The sequence below is a fragment of the Tympanuchus pallidicinctus genome, unplaced genomic scaffold (genome assembly GCF_026119805.1).
Source record: "Tympanuchus pallidicinctus isolate F22 unplaced genomic scaffold, pur_lepc_1.0 scaffold5, whole genome shotgun sequence".
Lineage (NCBI taxonomy): Eukaryota > Metazoa > Chordata > Aves > Galliformes > Phasianidae > Tympanuchus > Tympanuchus pallidicinctus.
The window spans coordinates 17,713,341-17,735,894 of record NW_026294769.1 but is presented as its reverse complement, the minus strand read 5'-3'; the positions used below and the strand labels follow the sequence as shown (position 1 = coordinate 17,735,894).

The 22,554-nt window shown below is 43.1% G+C and overlaps 1 protein-coding gene across 1 annotated transcript in view; it reads left to right on the top strand.

Annotated features, from left to right (window-relative positions):
* The first annotated feature begins 2,381 nt into the window (after positions 1–2,381).
* The window catches only part of AHRR (aryl hydrocarbon receptor repressor), an 89,833-nt gene continuing 69,660 nt past the window's right edge, over positions 2,382–22,554 (top strand). Inside the window, exons 1-2 of the mRNA XM_052704358.1 lie at positions 2,382–2,523; positions 18,677–18,748. Of these exons, the coding sequence (XP_052560318.1) occupies positions 18,687–18,748 (62 nt within the window). The 5' untranslated portion in view covers positions 2,382–2,523; positions 18,677–18,686. The remainder of the gene's footprint in view (positions 2,524–18,676; positions 18,749–22,554) is intronic.

Sequence of the window (22,554 nt, the reverse complement as noted above, 5' to 3'; positions counted from 1 at the left end):
GTATAAACAGTCAAATTATGAAAAACAATTCTTGCCTGGCAAATATAATTACTTTTAACATAATTTAAAAATCAGGGAGCAAAGGGAACACAGTAGGAGTATTCTTTCATGGGCTGGGTCATCCATCTGTGTCTGCCACTGCTCCCATCTCCCATAAAATATCCAAAATGTCAACTTCAGACATATCAATGCAGACAGGTGCAAAAGAATCTGATTTCCAGCTGGATGCATGTGAGCTCAGTGCCATTCCCAGTCCAACAAACTTTTTAAGAGATTTGGCAGAGTGGCCTGAACACCACAGAATCATTAAATTGTAGAATATTCTCAGCTGGAAGTGACCCACAAGGATCACTGAGTCCAACTCCTGGCCTCACAACAGCACCACCCAAATTCAAACCTTGTGTCTGAAAGTGTTATCCAGATGCGCCATGAACTCCGGCCCTTGCCCACCGCCCTGTGCTGCAGCCCCTTTCCCTGACCCCCAGCTGCCCTCCCCTGACGCAGCTCCATGCCGTTCCCTGTCGCTGTCACACAGAGCAGAGCTCAGCGCTGCCCCTCCGCTCCCTGTGAGGAGCTGCAACCGCCATCAGGCCTCCCCTCAGCTCCTCTGCTCTGCGCTGAGCCAACACAGGGACTTCAGCCTCTCCTCGCACTCTTACCCTCCAGACCCTTCCTCATTTCTGTAAGCCCTCCTTTAGATGCTTTTTAATAGTTTTATGTCTTACACTGTGGCACTCAAAACTGTGCTTGGTGACATCACTCCTGAGGCAGAGCCGGTTTACGTCTGGTTAAAGAGCTCAGGATGTGTCTTCGTGTGCCTTCGCATGTCCACCAGGATGCTGCTTCCTACCTCCAAGGCTCTCCTCCATGTCCCCGTGCTGACGAGGAGAAGCTGTGAACAATAGTTGTCACATGACAGCATCATCATTGCCCAGTGCCTTCTGGGCTCCACCTCCACCCCAGTTCTCCGCTGGGTAAATCATTCAGCGTCCATGGCCTGGCAGCAGAAGCACCATTGTTCCATCTAGTGGAGTGCTATTCAGTGATGATGGCCTTTGATTTCTCTTTCCAAACATAGGCCTTGTCTCTGCCAGATAGGATTTTGCTGGTAGAGTTATGCTGGCAAACCCTCCTCACACAAGTACGGGCTGCAGTCCCCGAAGATTTATGGCGGCCTGAATTGGTACAACTTCCATCAATTCTGTGAGTATATAAGTGCAGACAACACAAACACCTCTCAGAAAATGCCTGATATAAAATAGATACGCTAATTTACTGTGAAGGTTACAATCATAAATAGCGTCCAGATGAAAAGTAAATAATGGAATTCATAGTTTGGCACAGACATGTTGCCAATGTGTCACATCCTGACGGATTGGGGATATGTCTGTGTCAAACTATGAATTCCGTTTTTGCTTTCTGAATGCCGTTTACAATTGCAACTGTCCATGTGGATTATTGCATCTATTTTTATAGCCAAGGCTCTGTCTGGGAAGAAGTAACGGAGCAATCAACAGCGCTGACTGGTTCTATTTTGCTGGAACAATAGTTTCCCTGCAAGCTGGGCTGCTCAATCTCCACACACAGGACAGGAGTGTCGGGGTCTGGGCCTCCCCTTATCTTGAAGGACATGGGTAAAGAGGACTGGAAACGCTGTATGGGCAGACATTTAGTAAAGTGAGGTTTTCCTGCTAACCACAAAACAGTGGCCAAGCCAAATCTCAGCAGCGATGGTGAGACACGGGGCGTTTATGGCCTGCACTGCTGAGGAAGCTGGGAGCCATGCATTGCTGCCACGGGCTCAGGTTCTTGGTTCTCTCCCTTCCTTCCTTCCTTGTGTCTGGGCACTGCATTTGCATGGGAGGCCAAGAAGTAAAAAAAAGCAAAGCTTCTCATGAGTGAAACACTGATTTGCAAAAGTGGAGTTTGCTGCTTTCCTATTCATGCCACCTTTATTTTGCAATGGGACTTCTCCAGCAGGACTGCCGAGGATGTAGATCTCAGCCAAGTGGGGGCCTGCGCGACCATCACACTACGTGTGGTGATCAGTGCAGGGCAGCGCTGATGAAGATGGTGGTGCCTCGCAGCGCCTTCCTCCCCAGCGCTGCAGGGATGGGAGCCGCTGCCGGCCCCAGAGGCCTGCCGGGGACGCAGCTGGGGAGGCGAGGGCCGGCCGAGCGCGGCGGCAGCCGGCCCGTCGCGGCCCCGTCCCGACGCGCGGCCCCGACCCGCCGCCCTCCTCCGGTGCCGCCGCAGCGCCCTCTGCCGTAGGGCCGCGAGGCGGCGGGCTGGGGATCGCGTGCGAGCGCGGAGCCGTCGGCTCGCCGTGTCACTCCGCCGCCAGCCCGCCACCTGGATCACGAGGCGTGCGGCGGCCGAGCATCCTCCCCACCCCCGGCGCCCTCCGGCCCCGCCGCGGCGCCGCACCTCCGCCCCGGCACCGCCGCCTCTCCTCGACCGCTCCGCTCCGCTCCGCACCGCTCCAGCGAAACTTTGCACCCCGACCGGCGCTGGGGACGCGGGGTAAGTGACGGCGGCCGGGCGTCTCGCGTGGGGCGGGCGAGACTTCGCGGGGCGCCAGGGCGACGCACGTTCCTCGGCCCCGTCCCGGGGTGCCGGTGCGCCCCGCGGGACGCTCGCGGCTCTTCCTCTCCAGCCAGCGCCGTGCGGCCGCGCACCTCCCACGCCGACGCCCCGGGAGGTGCCCGCTGCTCGCGGCCCTGCGGCGGGGATGCCCCGGGCGCCGCTTCGGCGTCCCGAACGCTGAAACTCGGGGTCGGTCCCGGCTCTTTCGTTCCTTGAGCCGGTGCTTCGAGAGCGGTTCGGGGGAGGGCAAGAGAAGGAAAGTTTCCCGGAGCCGCCCCGAGCCCCCGCTCTCTCACCTGGTGCAGAGCTCGAGGGTCGGGCAGTGCGTCCGTTTCGGCGTGCAGCGTGCAGCTGAAGAGCTTAAGGTTGTCTCGGTGTTTCGGTTTGATGTACGAAAGCGGTGTGAGAAGGGTGAAGCGTGTGGTTGTTCTGACTTTGCGTTAGTTTGTTTGGTGAGCGAGAATTTTCTGTGTCTTCGGGTGAATTTGTAGCTTTGTGTATTTGTTGGAGAAAAAGCAGAGGTATCGTAAAACCAAGTAATATCACATCAAACACTTGTTCTTTCTGAAGATGGGCGCAAAAAGTGTTTGTGCGTCATTCGGTGAGTTTTTAGGAGATGGACTAAAGACCAAAAAAGCAACCCAACAGAAAAACCCGTGGAAATGCTTGACGCTGTTTGGTAGTTGGCGGCTTCCAAAAGACAAGCAGGACGGGATTTAAATAAAACTGATCTGTTTGGGCTCAGGAGTCGTCTGTCGAGAGGAGTGTTGATGCACATATGTTTGCACTAGCTAAAATAAAACAGTTCTTCTTTAGGAACTGTGGAGCGTTGCTATTCGGGGCTAGGACTTACAGAGTTGCGCTTAGGCAAGGCATGTAGCGACGGACGAGATCAGACCCACTTGCAGGACACTCTGTTAATTTGCAACCAGGAGCAAGAATGTATTTCCTTGAAAACAAAATAAAGTACCTAAATAACGTGGATATTGAGAAAGAGAAGGAATTGCTGGTGATGTTCGTGGCTTTCTCAGTGTTGGTGAGGCTGACAGCCCTCGCTGCTCTCTGTCTGTGTCTCCGTGATTTTGGGCTGGTGACTGTGCAGTGCGTTTGGTAGCCGGCTGTAGGAGTGTGTTTGGGTGATCTCTGGGCTGGAGGAGAGGACTGGCTCCTGGAGGCTGTCTTGGGACAGCATGTAAACCCCTCACCCTCAGCCTGAGCACACTTTGGAGAAGCATGCCAAAGGGGTATTGAGGGAAGGAACGAATGCCCGTATGTAGAAAACCTGGGTTTGGTATTTTTAGTCCAAACGAGCCATGGAAGGGGGAGGTTCGTCATTACCTCGGCTTTCCATCGATTCAGATTTCTGCCCAGGAGCCGTGATGAGGAAATGCATTGCTAGGCCCCGTGTGCAGTGGGGATGCTTGCAGAAAGCAGCCAGCCGTTCTGATATTGATTCATCGGGTTCAGCGTATAAACAGATTTGAACTCTACCGGGGAGGATTTAGTAGTCAGAAATGATTTTTCCATTAGGTTTGCCTTTCTGTAGGTGTATCTCAAATGCAGTAAGAGCTGTTCCGATATCAGGCACTGCGCATATGGAGTTGAACCAGACCAAGGACTTGGTACGGCTTTTTCTGTAGTGTATTTATGGGGTTCTGTTTAACCTGAGACCCCAGAAAATATGGGGGCTCTGCTGTTAAATAACCGAAGTTCGGTGCCAAATCTTTCCTTAATATTCCTGGTAATTACTGCTGACTCATGCTGACATGTGAGTTCAATTAGACCCAATTGGAATGTAAAGGATGTGGGAGTGTCCCTTTGTACCCAGAGACAGCTAGGACAAAGCAGATTTTGGAGGAAAATTTAAGGAAACGCCAAGTTTGGGTAGGAAGTGTCAGCCAAGATTTTTTTTTTTTTACAGTATGTTTGAATAACCAATAAAGTTGAGTCCCTGGGAGGGGATGAATTTGGATAACATGGGGTTGTCTTCACTATGGAATAACTAGAGTCCCAACTCAAACATTGCTTCTAGTTTGACTCATGTCCACACAAACAAACTCGCTGCTGAAGAGTGGTGATGTTTTCAATTTGAGTTGCCTTACCCATGAGGAATAAGCTATATAGCTGAGATAACCACAATTCATCAGCTGCTAATGTGATCTGCCCGAGCAGCACAGCGTGGTCTGGCTCTTGATACATGGGGCTACCTGCGTGGCATGAGCTCTGGGCTTCTGCCTTGTGCTGGCAGAGCGATGACACCATGGGCTCAGTATGCTGCCTGTGAGATGAGTGGCTGGATGCTCCCACACAACTGCTGTGTTTGTGGTCTTCACCATCCCCACCACACAGCCACAGCATGCAGCAAAGGAAGAACTCGCAGGCACTCAGGATGGGGCAGCACTGCATGCAGATGAGAAAAGTAAGGATTTTCTTCACTCCACAAACTCATGCTCCAGCATGAGCATATCTGTGTTGTTCTGTTGCACCAGAAGTCCCACCAAGCTGTTGGCTTTGGATTTTGTTCAGCTCGCCTTCAGAGCTGTGATCCTTGAGGTGTTTATAGTAGCTGGTGAATCACATGAAGATGGGGAACATAGCGTGGGTAACTGCAGAACTTCAGTGGATGGACTTACAGGATTGTGCAGGTGGGATGGACAAAATGAGTGTGCTGCAAACGTAATGTCAACAAAATGCAACCCCAAATGCTTATGAACCCATGAGGAGCTTGGTGCCAATGTGTGATAAACTCAATTCACTGTAGGCATTGTAGTGTCTCTTGACTCAGTTATAACTGTTAGGTGCACAGGTGTGCAGCTACAATAGCAAGAAACCCAGTGTACCTCTTGTACAATTCTTTTTCAAACCATATTCTGGATCTTTCTCTCTGGTAGATGCAGCAGCAGGGCAAGTGCGAGATGGCAGTGCAAAATTCTGCCAGACAGCAGTCCTTAGCCATGTGTGTCAGTAGAGAACCTTTAACATGTGTATGTAGGAGCAAGCCGTTTAGTAGGCAAAGAGGTTCTTGTTGGATTATGAGGCTGCTTTGGACTGGACCAGACTGTCTACAATTTTGAATCAAGGCTGCATTTGCAGACAACAAATAATTTGTATGATGCAGCCTATTACAGCTGAGGCTGCAAACACAATATTTGCTATCGTGTTTGAGTCATCCTGTGACTGCAGTGGTGCCTGGTGCATTGGAGGTATTGCTCTGTATTCCACAGAAATATCTGCATGCATTAAAGACATAAAATGTTTATTCCTTACTTTTAAGCTTCGCTTGTATTGATGCCAAACAGTGGTTGTTTTGATAGGTTTAACTTGCTGAAAATGTGTGTTAACATAAAATCAAATTTTGTCACTCATTAGGACTGTAAAAATCCATCGTTAGCAGATTTCTTCTTTTGTGACACTGGAGCTGAGGTAGCACGAAGCTGAATATGTGGCAGTTTTGGGGTCATTGTCTTGCCTTCCTGGGAGTAGTTTGCTGCATTTTGTAGTATGCTGATCCCTAGGAGCAGTGGTTAGTCTCTCAAACTGTTCCATTTGCCAAAACTCCAAATATTATGCTCTCACCTCATAGCTGTGGCAGCCTTGTTTGTAAAGTGGGTTGTTCTTGGCTTCATTGTCTTTCACAAGGATTTGCTCCTCCAACATGTATTTTTCTAGTATCTGAGTATTTCTAGTCAGTTTGACTCTTCATCCCTGCAGCTGCAAACGAGGAATCTTTCACAAACAAAATGTTTTCTTCTTGTTTCAGACCTTTTCCAGATAAGCTTGTTCTGTGGTTGAAGAGAGATGGTCATTTAGGGTTAGACCAAAGTGTCTGAGCAGCAAGTCATACTGGTTGAGATTCCGCAGAGATCTCTCCGAAGTTCAGAGCTGTTCCTTCTCCCCTCAGTGGCTCAAGTGAAGGGCCAGGCCATGTGGTCACTCAGCCTGCAGGTGTCATCAGGCTGAAATGGGGTTGGAGTACCTTGCTTTTCACAGTACTCACATTTGGAGTGATTTTGACCAAGTAACAACCTCCAGAAAGTCAGGAACAATCATTTACTCAAGTGCAGTATGGAGAACGGCTGACCAGGCAACATGTGCTAAGGAGAAAAGAATGTGGAAGTTTGATGGATCACAAAATCGACATGAATCAGTGGCATTGCACTGTTGTGAAAATACTAGATGGAACAGTGGAGTTTGAAAACAAAAGTATTATTGGCAAGATATAGAGGCCTATGAAAAATCCTTACTCCTATTCAGCCCATGTGGGACCTTAGCTGGAGTATTATATTCACTTGGGTTTGTGGTACTTGAAGACAGATGCAGACCAAATTAAGAGTCCAGAGGAGAGCAACAGGGATGATCAGATAAGACACTAAGGGAATAAAAAAATAGTCCAGAGATGAGAAGAAAAAAGGTGAGAAGTTGCAATCTTTAGAAATATAGAGTCGGTTGCAAACTTATTTGAACTTAAACTGTTAGATTTGTGTCAACTAGGACTAGAAATGATAGTCCCACCATACAGTGAGGGAAGTTTAGGTGCATATTCTTAGGGAAAAAAATAAAATAAAATGTGATTTTAGCAATAGCTGATCTCTAGGCTTCTTAGTAATGTTTCTTAAGCATAGGCTGCTCTTGAGAGGGGTTTAGCAATTGTGTTGCAAGAATAGAAAAGACGGAGTATGTAACACTTTTTTACTTAATTGATTTAACTGGAGTAAAAACAGACAAAGCTTTCATGCTCACAAGGTCTTTCTCAGATCTGAAACTTTGGAGTGGCTTTGGAACAGCTGATTCTGAGTAAAACAAGGAAGTCTGCTCTGCAGGATCTCTTGAGGTCCTTTCAGGCCAATTTGCAAAGATGTAATGATTAACAAAATATTTCTATCTTGGGGTAGATCGATGTTCAGGGGCTGGGGAGGGGAGCTGTGCTATAATAGTAGATACAAGAGCTCTCCTCTGCTGTACAGTCTGCGGGATTCCCTAGAATTTTGAGTTAATGACAAATTCTCACTTACTACTTTTCGAGAGTGGATGAGAGCTGTTAAAGTAGCCATCTTATCAGTTGTTAGGTGGTTCTCGATTGTAGCAAGTGCTTATGACAAATTATGTTACAGTAGTACATATCCACAAAATGCTTTCCTTTTTATTTTGAAAAAAGTTCTGGGCATTTGGAAAGCAAGAGGGCAAATTATATAAAGTGAAACAGTTGCAATCATTAATTGGTTGACAAAATTAAATTTACATCTTTAAGAATATCCACAAATATATTACAATAAATTAATGAGCAGGTAGAAAATACCACTGCAGGAGATATTAATGAGAGCAAATCTGTCTATATTGATTACTTGAAAGTAGTAACAAATATAAATAGTATTAGAGGATGAAATTGTACTGCAGAGAATTTCAGAATGCATTTAAGCATACTTTTTTCCCTGTGAATATGTATATCTAAAAAGGGAAAAGTATTTGCAAAAGAAAATGCCACAAAGTGCCAGCAATCTAGCAAAGAAAGGCAGGTATATTCGGAGATGTGTGAAAGAGAATACGAGTAGATACGCCATACTGCTAACAAAAGAGAAACACATGTTCCTGGGGAGGAAATCTTGCGCTTATATATCTATAGTTAAGGATCTGCAGTGAATTTGAGTATGTATCCGGACCGTGGTGCCTACTACTCTCTTGCTGTAGCAGACCAAACTAGCAAGCCTTTCAACCAGTATAACTTGTTCAGCTACTTTTATAATCTAAAAAAAAAAAAAAAAAAAAAAAAGCTACATCCATTTTTATTTTGACTTTTGTCATCAGAATTTATATCTGAAAGAACTGGAACTTCTGAGTTTTCATTCTGATTTTCGTGTACTTCATTAAACAGAAGGCAGAACTGAGCAAAATCTTGATGACTCAAATGCCAGCCTGGCTATCGGCCTGTATGTCTAAACCCCGACCTGCTTCTTTCAAATGCTTCACTGTTTTTAACACTTAGCAAAAATGTTTTGAAAGACTGAATTGCAGCCTAACAATAATAGTGATGCCCGTTTGCCAGTTTAAGCATCAAGCTAATACAATTCACTCAGTTCTAGGAGAAAATACTTTGTGTTTCATTTCAACTTTTCTCTGCACTCTCTTTTTCTGTATTCAGGTTTGATAAAAACACTTTCTTTTTCCTTCCTGAAAGTTCAAGGCTTTTTTTCTTTCCTACAAATCTTCATGTTTCTAAGCTCTTTTGAGCCTCTACTGCATGCTGCTCGGCACTTCATCCTCTGCTTCTCCTTTTGTTAGACTGAAAGACTGAGAAGGAGGAACAAAGAAGAGCAAATCCAGGAAAAGAATGGGATTGCATCTCCCCAACATGATGATGTTACATCTAGTTTTATAAGTCATCTTTCTCCCTGCTCTCACGCTCATACACACGCACGTTTCATAATAACTTTATAATGATAAAGATGTCACATTTTGTCAGCATTAGGTCCAGTCCACTTCTGCTTCTTCTCCTGGGAACCTTCCACTATGCTTTTTCTTCCTGTGTCTCGGGAGCTCCCTTGAGTTTGGGCAGTGTTCTTTTCTGACTCTGGGATGCTCCTTTCTGTTTACATGCTGTATCTCTGTCTACAGGCAAATCTGCTGGTTTCCAGGTTTTGAGCTGTCCTGTATTCCGACTTCTGTGCTGTGCTGGAGTGCAACTAGTGCCTCTAAGGAGTCCTTTGTGGAAAAGAAGGGAGGAGTCAGAGAAATTAGAGTATCGTTATGGTGAATGGAAGTTTTCTTTTAAGGACTTGGGAATAGATCTTGGCCACTGGCAAGAAGAATCACCAGCTTTTTGGCTAATTTTAGACTCTCTGATATTGATAAACAGCCCTTTCCTGATTAAAATGCCGTTTAAAACAGTGCAATTTTGGCTTTATAGTAGGAAACTCCTAAAAATAGTTCCCAGCATTGCTCCTTGTTTCACCTGGTCAGTCCTGTAGTCAGTCTGTATGTAGCCTTCCTTTCTACAGCTCAGTATTTCCTGTTGTACTGTTAGTATTTGCTCCCAAATTGCACCATGCTTCTAGTATGGCCAGGCTGCACAACATAAATAACCTTATAAAAGTTAATCTTTCATATATTTCAAAGAGAACCCTAAAACCCAGGCTTACAGAGTCTGACAAAATGACAAGCAAGGGGTTCAAACAGGTGACTGGGAAAGGAACACCAGCAAAACTTATAGAAGAGTTTGGAGGACTGGCATAGCTTCAGAGTTCATGGCTTGCAACTTGTGTCTAGCTCAGCACGGAATCACAGAATAATTTGGGTTGGAAGGGACCTTTAAGATCATCTAGTTTCAACCCCCCTTCTATAGCCAGTGACACATCCCAGTAGACCAGGTTGCTCAATGATGTGTCTCATTGACTCTGGCACAGTGGCATGTGGGTGCTGGAACATGTACCACCTTATGGGCAAATAGGAGAGCTGGGCATGAGGAAAAACAATGCAAAAAACAGCCAACTGAGGGCCACGTATGCCTGTTGTGATGGGTCCTATTCAAAGTGATGCTGTTGTTAACTTGTATGGAGCTCTGTGTCATCAGTCTAAGGCTACCCTGAGAACTTGAGCTAGCCCTAGTTTAAAGATGGCTAAGCTGAGGTTCTACTGCACTACACATTCATGGCAGAAATATTTCACTGTCATACCTTACTGGTCTTGGTCAAATTTTCTCTGGAAATGATAGATATGCTTTCACTGTATCTGCTTTTCTGTCTCCACCAAACATAACATAGGGATGGAGATTTCAAAGATACCGTATTCCTGAGAGTTTAGAGGTTAAAAAACAGTACATTAATATTCCTACCAGGGGCAAGACTGCAGTGTGAGATTGAGTGTGTTGTTAATCATGAAATAATCCGTATGGATCAGACAATATCCTAAATGCCCCAGCTGTAACAAAATTGTTCATTGCTGCTCGTACCTTATTATGCCAAGGGTATTTCAGCTCCTGTGGCAACCCAGTATACTCCTCTGATGCCCTGTGGCAAGGACAAATGGAGAACCTGATAGAAAGAGGTGACACTCCACTAGCTGTGTAGGATTACTGTACCAGATATATACTCAATATGACTTTTTGTGTGCTTTTAAGTGCATTACACTCTGTATTCTTCCTGAAGTAGCAGAAGGCATGTTTGAAGGTCTAAAAACAGCATAATTTTAAAAACCACTTAAAAAAATGCATCAAAGCTTTTTTTTTTTTAAAAAAGGTAATATTTTACATCCTCAAATCTCAAAAAAGGCATGTTAGGAAACATGAGAGTTAAAAGAGGTGTGAATTTTCACCTATGTGGGCACATACTACACTTAACCTCAGACTGTTTTATGATCTCAAGTCATTTCTTTTGCAGAACACCTGCCTCTATGATGAATGCTGCTTGGTGAGGTAGAAGTGCAATATTTTGCTCTTGTTATCCTCATTCACCTCATGGTCCCAGCTCCATGCTACATATCAGTCAAATCCTGTTCCAAACACAGTGCTGTTAATTCTGTCACAGCCTTTCCTGTGATAGTTGTAACTAAAATAGCTAAGTATATCAAAGCCACTGAATTACAATCTGTAATAACGACGTATGGTCTTATTAGCAGATAAATCTGAAAGATGTATATCCATTTACTCAATTCTAGGCCTTGAGGACCTGATTTTTCAGAAAACACAGTCCTTTATTTTCTTTTGCTCAGAGCACAGTCCTCAATGCCTTCAGCTGCAGCGCTGAGTGCTCATTGCTTTTAGAAATGAGACCAGGCTTCCAGAAAATGAGGATTGACGCTTCTGCAATAATTGGGTTTAGTCACGTGCCCAGCGTGGGGCAGACAGCACACCCTGCCCATTTGTGCTGTGTGGGGCAGGGGTCTGCTCTGTGTGCTGGCGATGCCCTCCTCGTTCATGTGCACTTGATACATTTTCAGTGCTTTTCTCTGGGCTGCATGAACTCACCTGGAGGGGAGGAACAGTGAGAGGGAAAGCCTGGCTCTGCCTGTGCTGTGCCAAGGGGACACACATAAAGAGCATGAGGATGGGAATGACTGTAGGAGGAATGATGGGAGTGACGTGTGCTGGGCTCAGATAGAAGCTATAGATAACTGTCAGACTGCGAGATGTCTCCTAAGTGCACACAAACTATTTGTCTTCAAAAGCTTGTAGTCCAGTAATAACATATTTTCTTTGAAGGCAATTGAAAAGAGATTTTATGTATACTATGACAGACGACATTTGCTGTACTGTAAGCCCAATGTATGATCCGTAGTACTTGTACAGCACAGGTGTTAACACCTCAGGTGTTAACATAGCTGTTTATTAGTCAACTTACAGTTGTAACAGCTCCTCAGATTTGTGAATTAACTTTCTTCCTCTTTCACTAGAATGGAGACTGAGGCAGAAGAATAGATTTTAGGGCCAGAAAGAGCCACCGTGATCAGCTGTTTCGGTCTCCTGTCTAACACAGACCATCAGACATCCTTAAACAAACACTTCACCACACAGGGCTAATAGTTTTCTTAAGAAAAAAAAAAACAAAACAACTTGATTAGAAAAATTGCTTGGGGATGGAGAGTTCTCTACAGCCCTGGGTAAATTATTTTAATAGTTATCCACATTTATTTATAATTTGAATTTAATTAGGCTAAAATTCTGAAAATTGGATCTTGCTAGAATTAGCTTGATCTCTGTCACGAAATGTTTGTTTCTTACGTAATCTATTTGCTTATTGTGAGGAAGTCCTCTATTGCTGTTCTTCGTGACAAATCAAGCAGTGTTTGCTCCCAGACTCTGACTGCAGGGTTATTTTCTCAGTGTTCAGTCATTTTTGTGACTCTCCATTTCTCTTAAAGTATGGCTGCTTCAACTGGACACAGTATTGCATGGTATTTGTACAGATAATATATCCAAAGGCATTATACCATTGTCTTGTAACGTGTGACAGTTAGTCAGAAGCAGTGCATTTGGCAGAAATGTGCTAATCACAATTAATTTAGCCACAGTTCTACTCTGCCTGTCATATGGGTTTCAAAACCTGCCCCTTAGGCAATTTCCATCACCAGCCTGCCTAATTTTTTGCCTGCTGATCTACTGGGATCCATACCAGCACACCTGAAAGACTGTTCCAGGTTACTTCAGGATGTCTGCATGTGCAGAGATTCCTTCTGACTACCAGACATCATTTCTTTGCTGTGCAAGTGGTGGAACACTGGCAGAGGCTGCCCAGAGGCTGTGGACTCTCCATGGAGATCTCCAGAAGTTGTGGGGCCTGGGCATTCTGCTCTGGATGGCCCTGCTGGAGTGGAGCTGGGACTTGATGGGCCCAGAGGGCTCTGCCTGCCTCAGCCGTGCTGTGAGTCTGCTCTTACGGAGCTTTTTGGAGTGGGTCTGGAGGAAGCCACGAAGATGATCAGAAGGCTATAGCACCTCTCCTATGAAGACTGGTTGAGAGAACTGGGTTCAGTCTGGAGAAGAGAAGGCTCCAGGGAGACCTCATTGCAGCCTTTCAGTGCTTAAAGGACACTTATGATCAGGAGGGAAATCAACTTTTTACACGTGTGGACAGTGATAGGACAAAGCTTTCCAGACCTTTACTGGGTGGTCATTCCTGCTGCTTGAATGCAACCCAGCACCAACTACTTTGAGTTCTTAGGAAGATAGTAATGAAATAAAGAAAGCTAGTTTCTTAGCTAATTTAAAATATAGGTCCCATATTCAGTATCCTCTTGATCATGTATCAGCAGGTCTGTAGTTGCCACAGCAGCTCCTGTACTCTTGACGAGCTGTTGCGAGTGAAAGTCTCTAGGCAGAGCTGCTGCTCCCAGGTAGCAGGAAGCCCTGTGGATGAACACGAGGTGCTGTGGATGAGCACGAAGCCCTGCAGCAGCTGCTGCTCCCTCTTGGCTCTTGAAGCCACTCTGTGGTTATGTGGTGAAACAGGGATAAGCACAACTTCTCTGTTCCCAGGCTGTCTCTTCCAAACCTGCGCTTCTGCCCTATGGTCTGTGTAGCCCTTTCATGTACTTTGTACATTGAGTACAAAGTATGGCATCACATTCAGACCAGGAAATGATTCATAACATCTAATGAAAGGAGAGGCCATTAGATAATGTAACCTCTTATAGCTACCATTTTTTTTTTCCTGGATATGCCTGCCTACAGCTCACATACTTGTCTTTCACTTAAAAAGATAACCTCTGTTAGGGTGAACTGTTTGTTGTAGGAAGGCATCTAGTGGTGATTTCAAGGCAGCAGGGGATGGAGAATCCATTAAATGATTTGTACCTTGCTCCAGTATTTAAATATGAGGTTACAGACTATTGCCTTATTTCTTGTTTGGATATACCTGGCTTCAACTTCTATTTATAAGTGCTTGCTATATTCTAAATTAAAATAATTCAGCTTTGATGTCTTCCCCAGGAAAGAAAGTACTTCACTTTATTCAAGTCACCAAATTCTTTTTGGTATGTAAGCAGGCTGAACTTGTTCTATGCAAGGGAGTTTCTTCGGCCCGCAAGTATATTTTGTAGCTTCTTTCCTTGCACTTTCCCATTTTTGACAGTATTTGAAAAACACTTCCATGGGGACTGTACGCACTGTTCCAGGAGCAGTCTCATCATATCTGTAAGCAGAGGTAAAATCACTTCACTTGGGTCAGCCACTGCGCTAGCTGCCTTTGCAGCAGCTTTTTCCTGAGAGTTCAGAATATATAGACTGTATTCATTTTTTTTCGTACCTTGATCTGTAATTCCTTTCAAGAGTCACTGCCATTTCAGGATGCAGTCCCCACTCAGCAGCAATGGCTTGCATTCCCAGTTCTGAGATGTGTTTGGCTGTACTGAAAAACGTTGGAGATACACAGACTGCTTAGGTGCTGTCTTAAGTGTTATTTAATGCTGAAGTCCACTCTTCTGAATTTTTATAACTGCAAATTTTAGCACTGACGGCTTTCCACTGTGCTACAGTGCTTCATGCCTGTAAAGTCTTTATAAAAACCTTTTTGTTTATCAGTGGGTTGTCAGTGATTACTCTTTTCTGTATCATTCAGTGTATTCTTTATCTACTTATATTATGCTCCACAACTAAAATGTAAATTCCTGCATCAGACAGATTCGGCTACTTCTCAGTAAGTTTCCCTCCAAAGAGCCTGTTACTCTGTAGAACTCTACTAAATGATGTTATTTGGCTTTCTTATCAACTTTTCAGATCTTTTTTTTCTTGGGATAGATGTCAGTCTTATCACCTATTGTTAAGCTGGATGTTTCACTTCTCTAATACCATTATATAGCATCTGTCTTTCAGTCCTTTGGATTCCTCAGTGTTCAGAGATTGATTACAACTTAATGCCATCACAATTAAAAGCATCTGATGTAAGCAAGTGAGTGATCGTGGCTCACATGTACTCTTTCCCAGCCTAGCTATTTGGTTTCTGTCACTCCTAGCTCTCCTGCTCCTGGAGCTCCTCAGTTGCGCAAGTTCCTCTCCTGTTGCTGGGAAGCAGAAGGTTGGGGCTGTGGCTTCTTCTTCCTCTCTCAGACATGGGTGGAGCATGTGAGGGCTCTTAAGCGTTGTAAAGACAGAAAGAGAAAAGGAAGAGAAGGGAAAGTGCATGACTGTGCTGAGCAGCTGAGTGTTGCCTCCCCTAGACTTCTCCTGCTTCTCACTATGAGGCTGCTGTGCTCTAGGGAAGATGTGTTGGAGATGTGCTGTGCTGCTCCAGTGGTGAAGGGAAGAGTTCCCAAGCCATCAGAAGAGGACACAGTCTAAGCAGGACTATGAATACATGTTCTTTCTCTGTTTTTGGAAGAAACTAGTCTATGACTGCAGCTCAGCAACTTCCAAGTGCTGTTTTCTGCCATATTCAGCCATACAATCATATGATCCTAGGATTTTTAGGACTCTTAGCCATGAATCTTCTGAGCTGGTCTTTATTCCAGTGCATTCATTCTCAAACTCATCTGCATACCACTATTGTCATTACTGGTATGTCCATATCTGGGACGATGGTGCTCAGTTGCTGAGGCATTGCTTCATGCTATGTTGCCGTGGTAACCCCTTGTCCTAATTCTGGGGAAGGATCCTATAGGAAGCTCGAAGAACTCATAGTTTGTTCTTATTTGACTCTCCATGTTTTCAGAAAGTAGAGACTAGAGATATACCTGTCAAATATATTTAACTTTTCTCCATCTAGTAAGTACTGTGCACAATTCTGTTCATAACATTCATCAAAAAACTTGTGTTATATTTTCTTTTTAGCCTTGCAACATATGGATTTTCCTTTGGACTTTTATCTTTCTCAACCAATGCGTTACTCTTCATGAATCCAAGTTTACATTGTTTGTTATTTATTTCCTGTTTTTCAGTTGTTTACAAACTTGAGGTCATTTTAATTTATTTCTAGTTGCTGTTAGATATTACCAACTGACCGGAGTGGGTTTTAAAGCAAAATTGTCCTTTGGGAAAATTGAATAAAATATTAACTTTCAGTTTTCAGTTGAATTATGGTGTCCAAGTCTTCCTCCTCCTTTTAATTTTACTCATAAAAGCAAGGGAAGGGAAGTCTAGCATGTGACACTGTTTTGAAACATGGACTATGACTCACAGATTCATGAACAGTTATGAACAGGAAGGACTCAAAACACTGTAATATCGCAGTATAAAGAAAATATCTTTTAATGTAAGGTCTCACAAGAAACTACAGCAGTTCTCTCAGCATCTTTGCACCATTTCAGCTTCCCACTGGAGCAGAAACCCCACCAGTGTAGACAAGCTTATTATAACTGGCAGATTGTTGCAGAAGATAGGAGTTTGAAAAGCCTAAGCTAACTACATCTTCGGAGGTGGTTAGAATGCTTTATGTAAGCAAAACCTGCTGGATAAACTTACTTTCCTAACTTGCAGCAATAGTTATTGCACTTCATCCAGTCCTTAACAGACTTGGTGAGGCAGTTCACATATCTGATTTTAGATGAACTTATTGTAGCAGTTTTCTGTGTTTTAGAAGAATCCTATACTTGTTACTGCACCAAGTGGAGAATGACTGGTGTTACCATTGTCAGCTGTAATTAGGAGAGGGAAGCTACTGACCTATTTGTTTGCTATCTCTACTTGGCAGTATTTTAGACCAAATTCTAGAGGCAAGTACGATTAATGGCCAGAGTTGGTCGTGTAGTGAAGTAAAAATGAAATGTAGATTTAGATAATGTTGACAAAGTATCTTGATAGTCTTCTGCTAATAAAATAACTGATTTTTCAGATGAAGGAAGTACAGTAGGCAGGCCTAATTTATCTGACTTTAGTGAAGGATGCTGTGCTGCTGAGGACTAGTACAAGAATTGAAAGGGTTGGTGGAAGGAACTGAATCAACAACACGCACTGGAAGGAAGATGACTGAGCAGGAGGGAAGCTACCAGCATTGTTCCTCAACTATCAGTTTGTAGGCAATCTCATTTTTACTACAGGATTTCATACAGGATTTTACTACAGGAGTGTAATAGAAACCTCAGTTGCTCGCACCATCAATACAGGAGTGTACACCATTCTCATGTAATAAAAACCAATTGCAGATTAATTGTATGAACGAGATGGCCAGGCACTTGCAGACTGAAACTTAGTTTTCCTTCACAAACTGTACATGAGTTTGGTGGAAGTTATGCATGAAGACAGAGAACTGTGCATGAGGTGACCAAATGTGACAGCAAGCTGTGAGTTTAAGGAGAATGCTGTCAAACTAATATCAAGTGAGATAGCTCCCATAAAGAACTAGTGGTTTATTAATATGTATATGTATATATGTATTATGGATATGTACGAAATACAGGTAGGCTTAATTAATATGCTGTATGTGATTCTGTTTATTCATATTTTGGACAGATTAATTGAAATGGTAAAGAAAAAAGATTCTAAGATGATGGCAAGAATAAGGAGTTTGTAACATGAGAGGGGAATGAAATAGACCGAGTTGTCCTAGAATAGAAAAAATGAAGGCTAGCTGAAGACATGACTGATGCTTAAAAATACGCCAATGAGTAAACACAATAGAGGAGGAAGAGCTATTTAAACTAAAAGACAATGTTGGCAGAAGAACAAATGGGCATAAAATGACCATGAACAAATTTAATCTGGAAAGCAAAAGGTTTTTAGTTATCAGAAAACTGTCTTTCAATGAAAAAGAAAACTCCTCCAAGTAGTTTTGTAAATGAGGTTCAGTATGCTCATGATTTGCTTTATATGACATAGCTTTTTTCAATAGCGTGGGATTTGATTCAGTGAATAGAAGATCCCCTTGATTTCTCATCTTGCACAAAGCAGCAAATACTCTTGAGATATATTAATCTCTCAGGCAATGCACAGCCATTGTTGAACAGCATACAGTGAGACTGAAATACTCCTTCAGACAGAAAACTGAGAGACTTTGCTGTTCAGCTAAGCTCCAAAAGATCTGAACAGACTGAACACAAAGACTTGTTTTAGGCCTTGCAATGTCTGACATACCCAAGCAGAGCAACAGTTTTGTCTAAAAGTTGTCACCTCCTGGTCCTAGCGCTAACCACAGCTCTGTGTGCTGCTTCTTGAGCTGCCAACACATATGCTCTCAGTCTCTAAAAATGAGGGTGTGAGGACCTGGACAAATGCTAATTTGAATAATTGCTTCCTACTTACCACAGTTTCAGTTATAGAAGACAATATTCCTGTGTATTTAAAAAGCTGTGAAATCCTCCCTGCAAAAGATGATGAGTAGTATTATTCATTCTTATTTGCTAAGCTGAATCTAAAAATGAGCCTAGAGGGAAAAAAACATATTTTTGCATATCGAGTAAACAGGATGTATTTTTATACCATGTATAGTAAGCTTAATTTGAAAAAATGAAAATTGAATATAAACATCAATATTCTAATAACATTAAGGTAGGAAATTGGAATAAGCCCTAAGCTTCTATCTTAACTAATGCCAGTGTTCTTTCTAGTGTTGTTGAATGCCACACTCAGGCAACGAACATTTTTTCAGCTGAACTTCTTGGTGCTGTCCTTTTGTACAGTGGTACGAAACGCAGAAACCTCTGAACTAAGACACCTATTCCTTTTCTTTTTCAGCATCAAAACAATGATTCCTCCGGGGGAATGCCTCTATGCTGGGAGGAAAAGGAGGAAACCCATTCAGAAACAGTTAAGTATCACATTGATCAGGAGGCAGTTGCACCTCCCTCCAAATGTGCGTGCTAGAAATATGGTAGGAGGAATCCAATCCTCCCATACTCTGCTGACCCAGGAGAAACTTAAGATCTTTTGTCATGGTGAGAAACCCAGGCTGGAGGCTGGCTCCAGTCAGCATTTTGTACCATTGCTCTTATTCCAAAGACTTTGCAGAATTGTTATTATGCCATAATGCTTTCAGTCATATGGTCTGATTTTTGGGTGGTCTTGTGTGGAGCCAGAAGTTGGATTCAGTGATCCTTATGGGTCCCTTCCAACTCAGTGTATTCCATGACTCTTCTACTCCAGAGAGGATGCTGTGCATGGGTCAGACTGTCCTTACCCACTGCTTGTTGATGACCCAGAAGGAGTCCAGTGGCTATGGTGCACACCACAGCATTCTACATAGCATAGTGCTTTGAGGAGTGATAGGAGCAGCGGTTGTTTGTAGGCAGAAGATGTTGGATTAATTGTAGGCTGGGCAGTTGGCTGGAGGGAGTGGCTGCTACCTCTGTGTGTGTCTGTGTTCCCTGTCTCTTGCTCAAGGAGAGCTTCCCTCTGGGGAAGCTGTGTGCTGAGTGGCACCAGTGTGCTGGTAGGTCCCCCCTTCCCCCTTTCTTGGCTTTGCCTGGCTTGGGGCATCACTACATCTAGTAGATGTAAGTCTGGAAAGTGGGTCAGTTCAGCCAACTGAAAAAGCAGACTGGTGACTCACGTTTTGCATGAAAAGGGCATCATTTTTGAGCCACTATTTACCACAGAATCACTTTTATTCGAAGAAAAAATGAGAACAATTGTATGTGTGAAGGCAGAGCAGAAACAAAAACCACAACAGGAAGAAAAAGATACTTGAAATGCAGGGAAAAAAAGGTTATCATTCAAATGCAGAATGATTTTGTCATAAACTACTTGAAAACAAAGTCTTTTGATATAATTATCTGACATCTTCTGTGTTATATTTGATTACATAGTTATGAAACATTCACAGTGTGTTAAAATTATGAACTGCTGCTGATGGTCTTTGCAATTTAAGGATGAAAAGTTAATTAAAACAGATTTCTCTATTTGCATTTTCTCAGAGCTCCAAAAATAACTCGCTTGGCTTAAAATTGTATATTTTGGTCTAAAGTCAAAAGGGAGTTTCTCTGAAAGTTTGGGTGAAATCTGTTCATTTTGTTTGGATTTTGGAGAGTATTTGCACATGAGCCACTTGTTGCCACTTGAAAAGATACATATCTATATTTAATGTAAAATGTATCACAGGTGACGATTTCAACAGACAAAGATAATGAATGAAGAAGAGTGTTCTTCCCGCAGTGCCTGAGTATTAGACCCAAATGTACGTGACATTGTTGCACTAGTGTTCAAGAATGCATACAGCTTCTTTATTCCTGTGTGAGCTATGGAAGTGCTCCAGTATATGAAATTACCTCTGTGCAGAGCTGTTTATGTATTGTAACTTTTGTGAGAAAGGAGTAAGCGTCACAGTTGCTTTGAAAAATGTTAAGCTTCGTGTTTGGAGTGTGTATGGTGGCTAGAAGAGCTTCTCTCTGAGATGTCTTCTAGATAAAGCAATATCTAAGAAAGGCACTTGCTATCTAAGGATGGAAATGTCCTCAGGAGCCCACTTGGGAATTTTGCATTGAAAACATCGATGTAGCAAGTACCTTGAAAATAGCTCCGCTGTGAGATTGTGATGCAGGTACCTGAACATATCTATCCACTCAGACATAGATAATCTTGATGGAGAAACTTGGTTTTTGTTAAAATAAAGGGAATCAAATGCTTTGAGTTTCCAGAATACTTAGCTCCCACACTGGAGACTACCCTCTATTTCCTATGGATAATAATTTCTTACTTGCTGAGGATGATTTCTCACTTCCTAGCAACACTAGTCTCTTCCTCAAACCATATCTGTTTGTGGGCTTGGTCTCTGGTAAGCCTTTCCTCATTCACAGATTTCCTAACATTGCTCTAAAGAGGCTCTGAATGCCTATGATTGACTTTACAGACTCCAGGGCTCCTTTAAGGGTCTGTGTCCTTCAGCCCTAACGGATCTTACTGATGTTTCAGAGCTATGAGATATCCTTTCTGTTATGTAGCCTTAAATTGTTTATCTTGAATTTGGAGGGGTATACATTATTGAACAGTATATTTAACGATTTTAATCCATGTTGTGCTGTTTTTTGTTATAACATTTTTTGTCTTGTTTGATAGCATAGCTCTATGGCCTTGTTCTATTTTTCTTCCTTTTGTTCTGATAATGAATCACAGTAGATACAGCCACCTGTTCACCTGCATTGTTCAGCCTGAAAACCTAATTTTTCAGAGAAATTAAGTTGATGGGAATTCTTTGTCCAGTCCAAACTATTATTTGCCTCTATCATCCTAATGTCCTCTAGAAATTTAAGACTTTCTCTTGACAGTTCTGGCCTCCCCAGTTAAAAAAAGAAAGGGATATCCTGGACAGAGTCCAGTGGGACCGCAAAGATGATTAAGAGTCTGGAGCTCTTAATCTGTACAAGGAAAGGCTAGGAGACCCAGGGCACTTTAGTCTGGAGAAGGTAAGGCTGAGAGAGGATCTCATCACTTTTTACAAATATCTAAAATGTGGGAGTCAAATGGATGGTGCCAGGTTCTTTTCAGTGAGGTGTAGCAATAGAACAAGGGGCACCAAGCAGAAACTGTAGCTCAGGAAGTTCCATGCTGATCCAAGGAAGAATCTCTTTACTGTGAGGGTGACAGAGCACTGGTATAGGCTGCCCAAATAGGTTAGTAGTCTCCTTCCCCAAAGGCTGGATGCCTACCTTGGCAACCTGCTGTAGAGAACCTGCTTTAGCAAGGGCTCAGACTTCATGACCCCCAGAGGTCCCTTCCAACCCTGACAATTCTGTGATTCTGTGAAGTGAGATAAGTTCTCATCTGAGTAGGATACATGGATTTCTCTAGGGATTTGTGGCCTTTTAAATGCCAGAATTCAAAAAACAGAGGTTCAGTGTTCCCCCCTGCAGAACAGCTGGTACTTTAACATTATCGCAACGTATGTGCATCCCAGGAAGCCCACTCTCTGCTCTGTTAACATTTTGTGATCAGGCTGTCAAACCAGCTGATGATCCTGCAGCTGGCTTTTAATTGGAGATATTGCAGAATGACAGTGCCTGTTTTTGCAGGCATAGGACATTGGAAATGGCATTCTGAAGTAATTTTACAGAACAATGAAGAAAATATATGAAGAAACTCCGTGGGAGAATGAAGAGAGCCATTTGACTATGAAAAAATGAGTAGAATATTTGTATTACTGGGAAGAGCTACTATATTTTGTCGTCTTCTCCACCCACAAGTAGGAGAGACCTTCTTCAATAGATTGCCTTCAGACAATGTATCAGGTTTAAGTTCTACCTTCACCCATATAAATATATAACAAATCCTAGCCATTCTCCTTTGACCATGGAAAGTTTGCAAACAAGCCCTATTATATGTGGTCTGCGCTAAAGGATTTTGGCATTTATGGAACCAGATCAAGCACCTGGAGGTCAAGGTGAATGAAAATTTTCCATCAGATATGTTTTTCATCCAGAAAACTGGTGTTTTGAGTAAAGAAAATATTTTCTACTAAGTGTTTGCTTCCTGTGGAAATCTAATATTTTGCTAGTAATTCAAGCATCTGAAAAATAAGGAGATCTTGTTTTTAACCTCAGACTAAAAGCACTGCACTGAAATTAATACTCGTACTAGCAATGCTTGGGTAGTGCTTCAGGACAGTTACTGTTTGAAAGCTT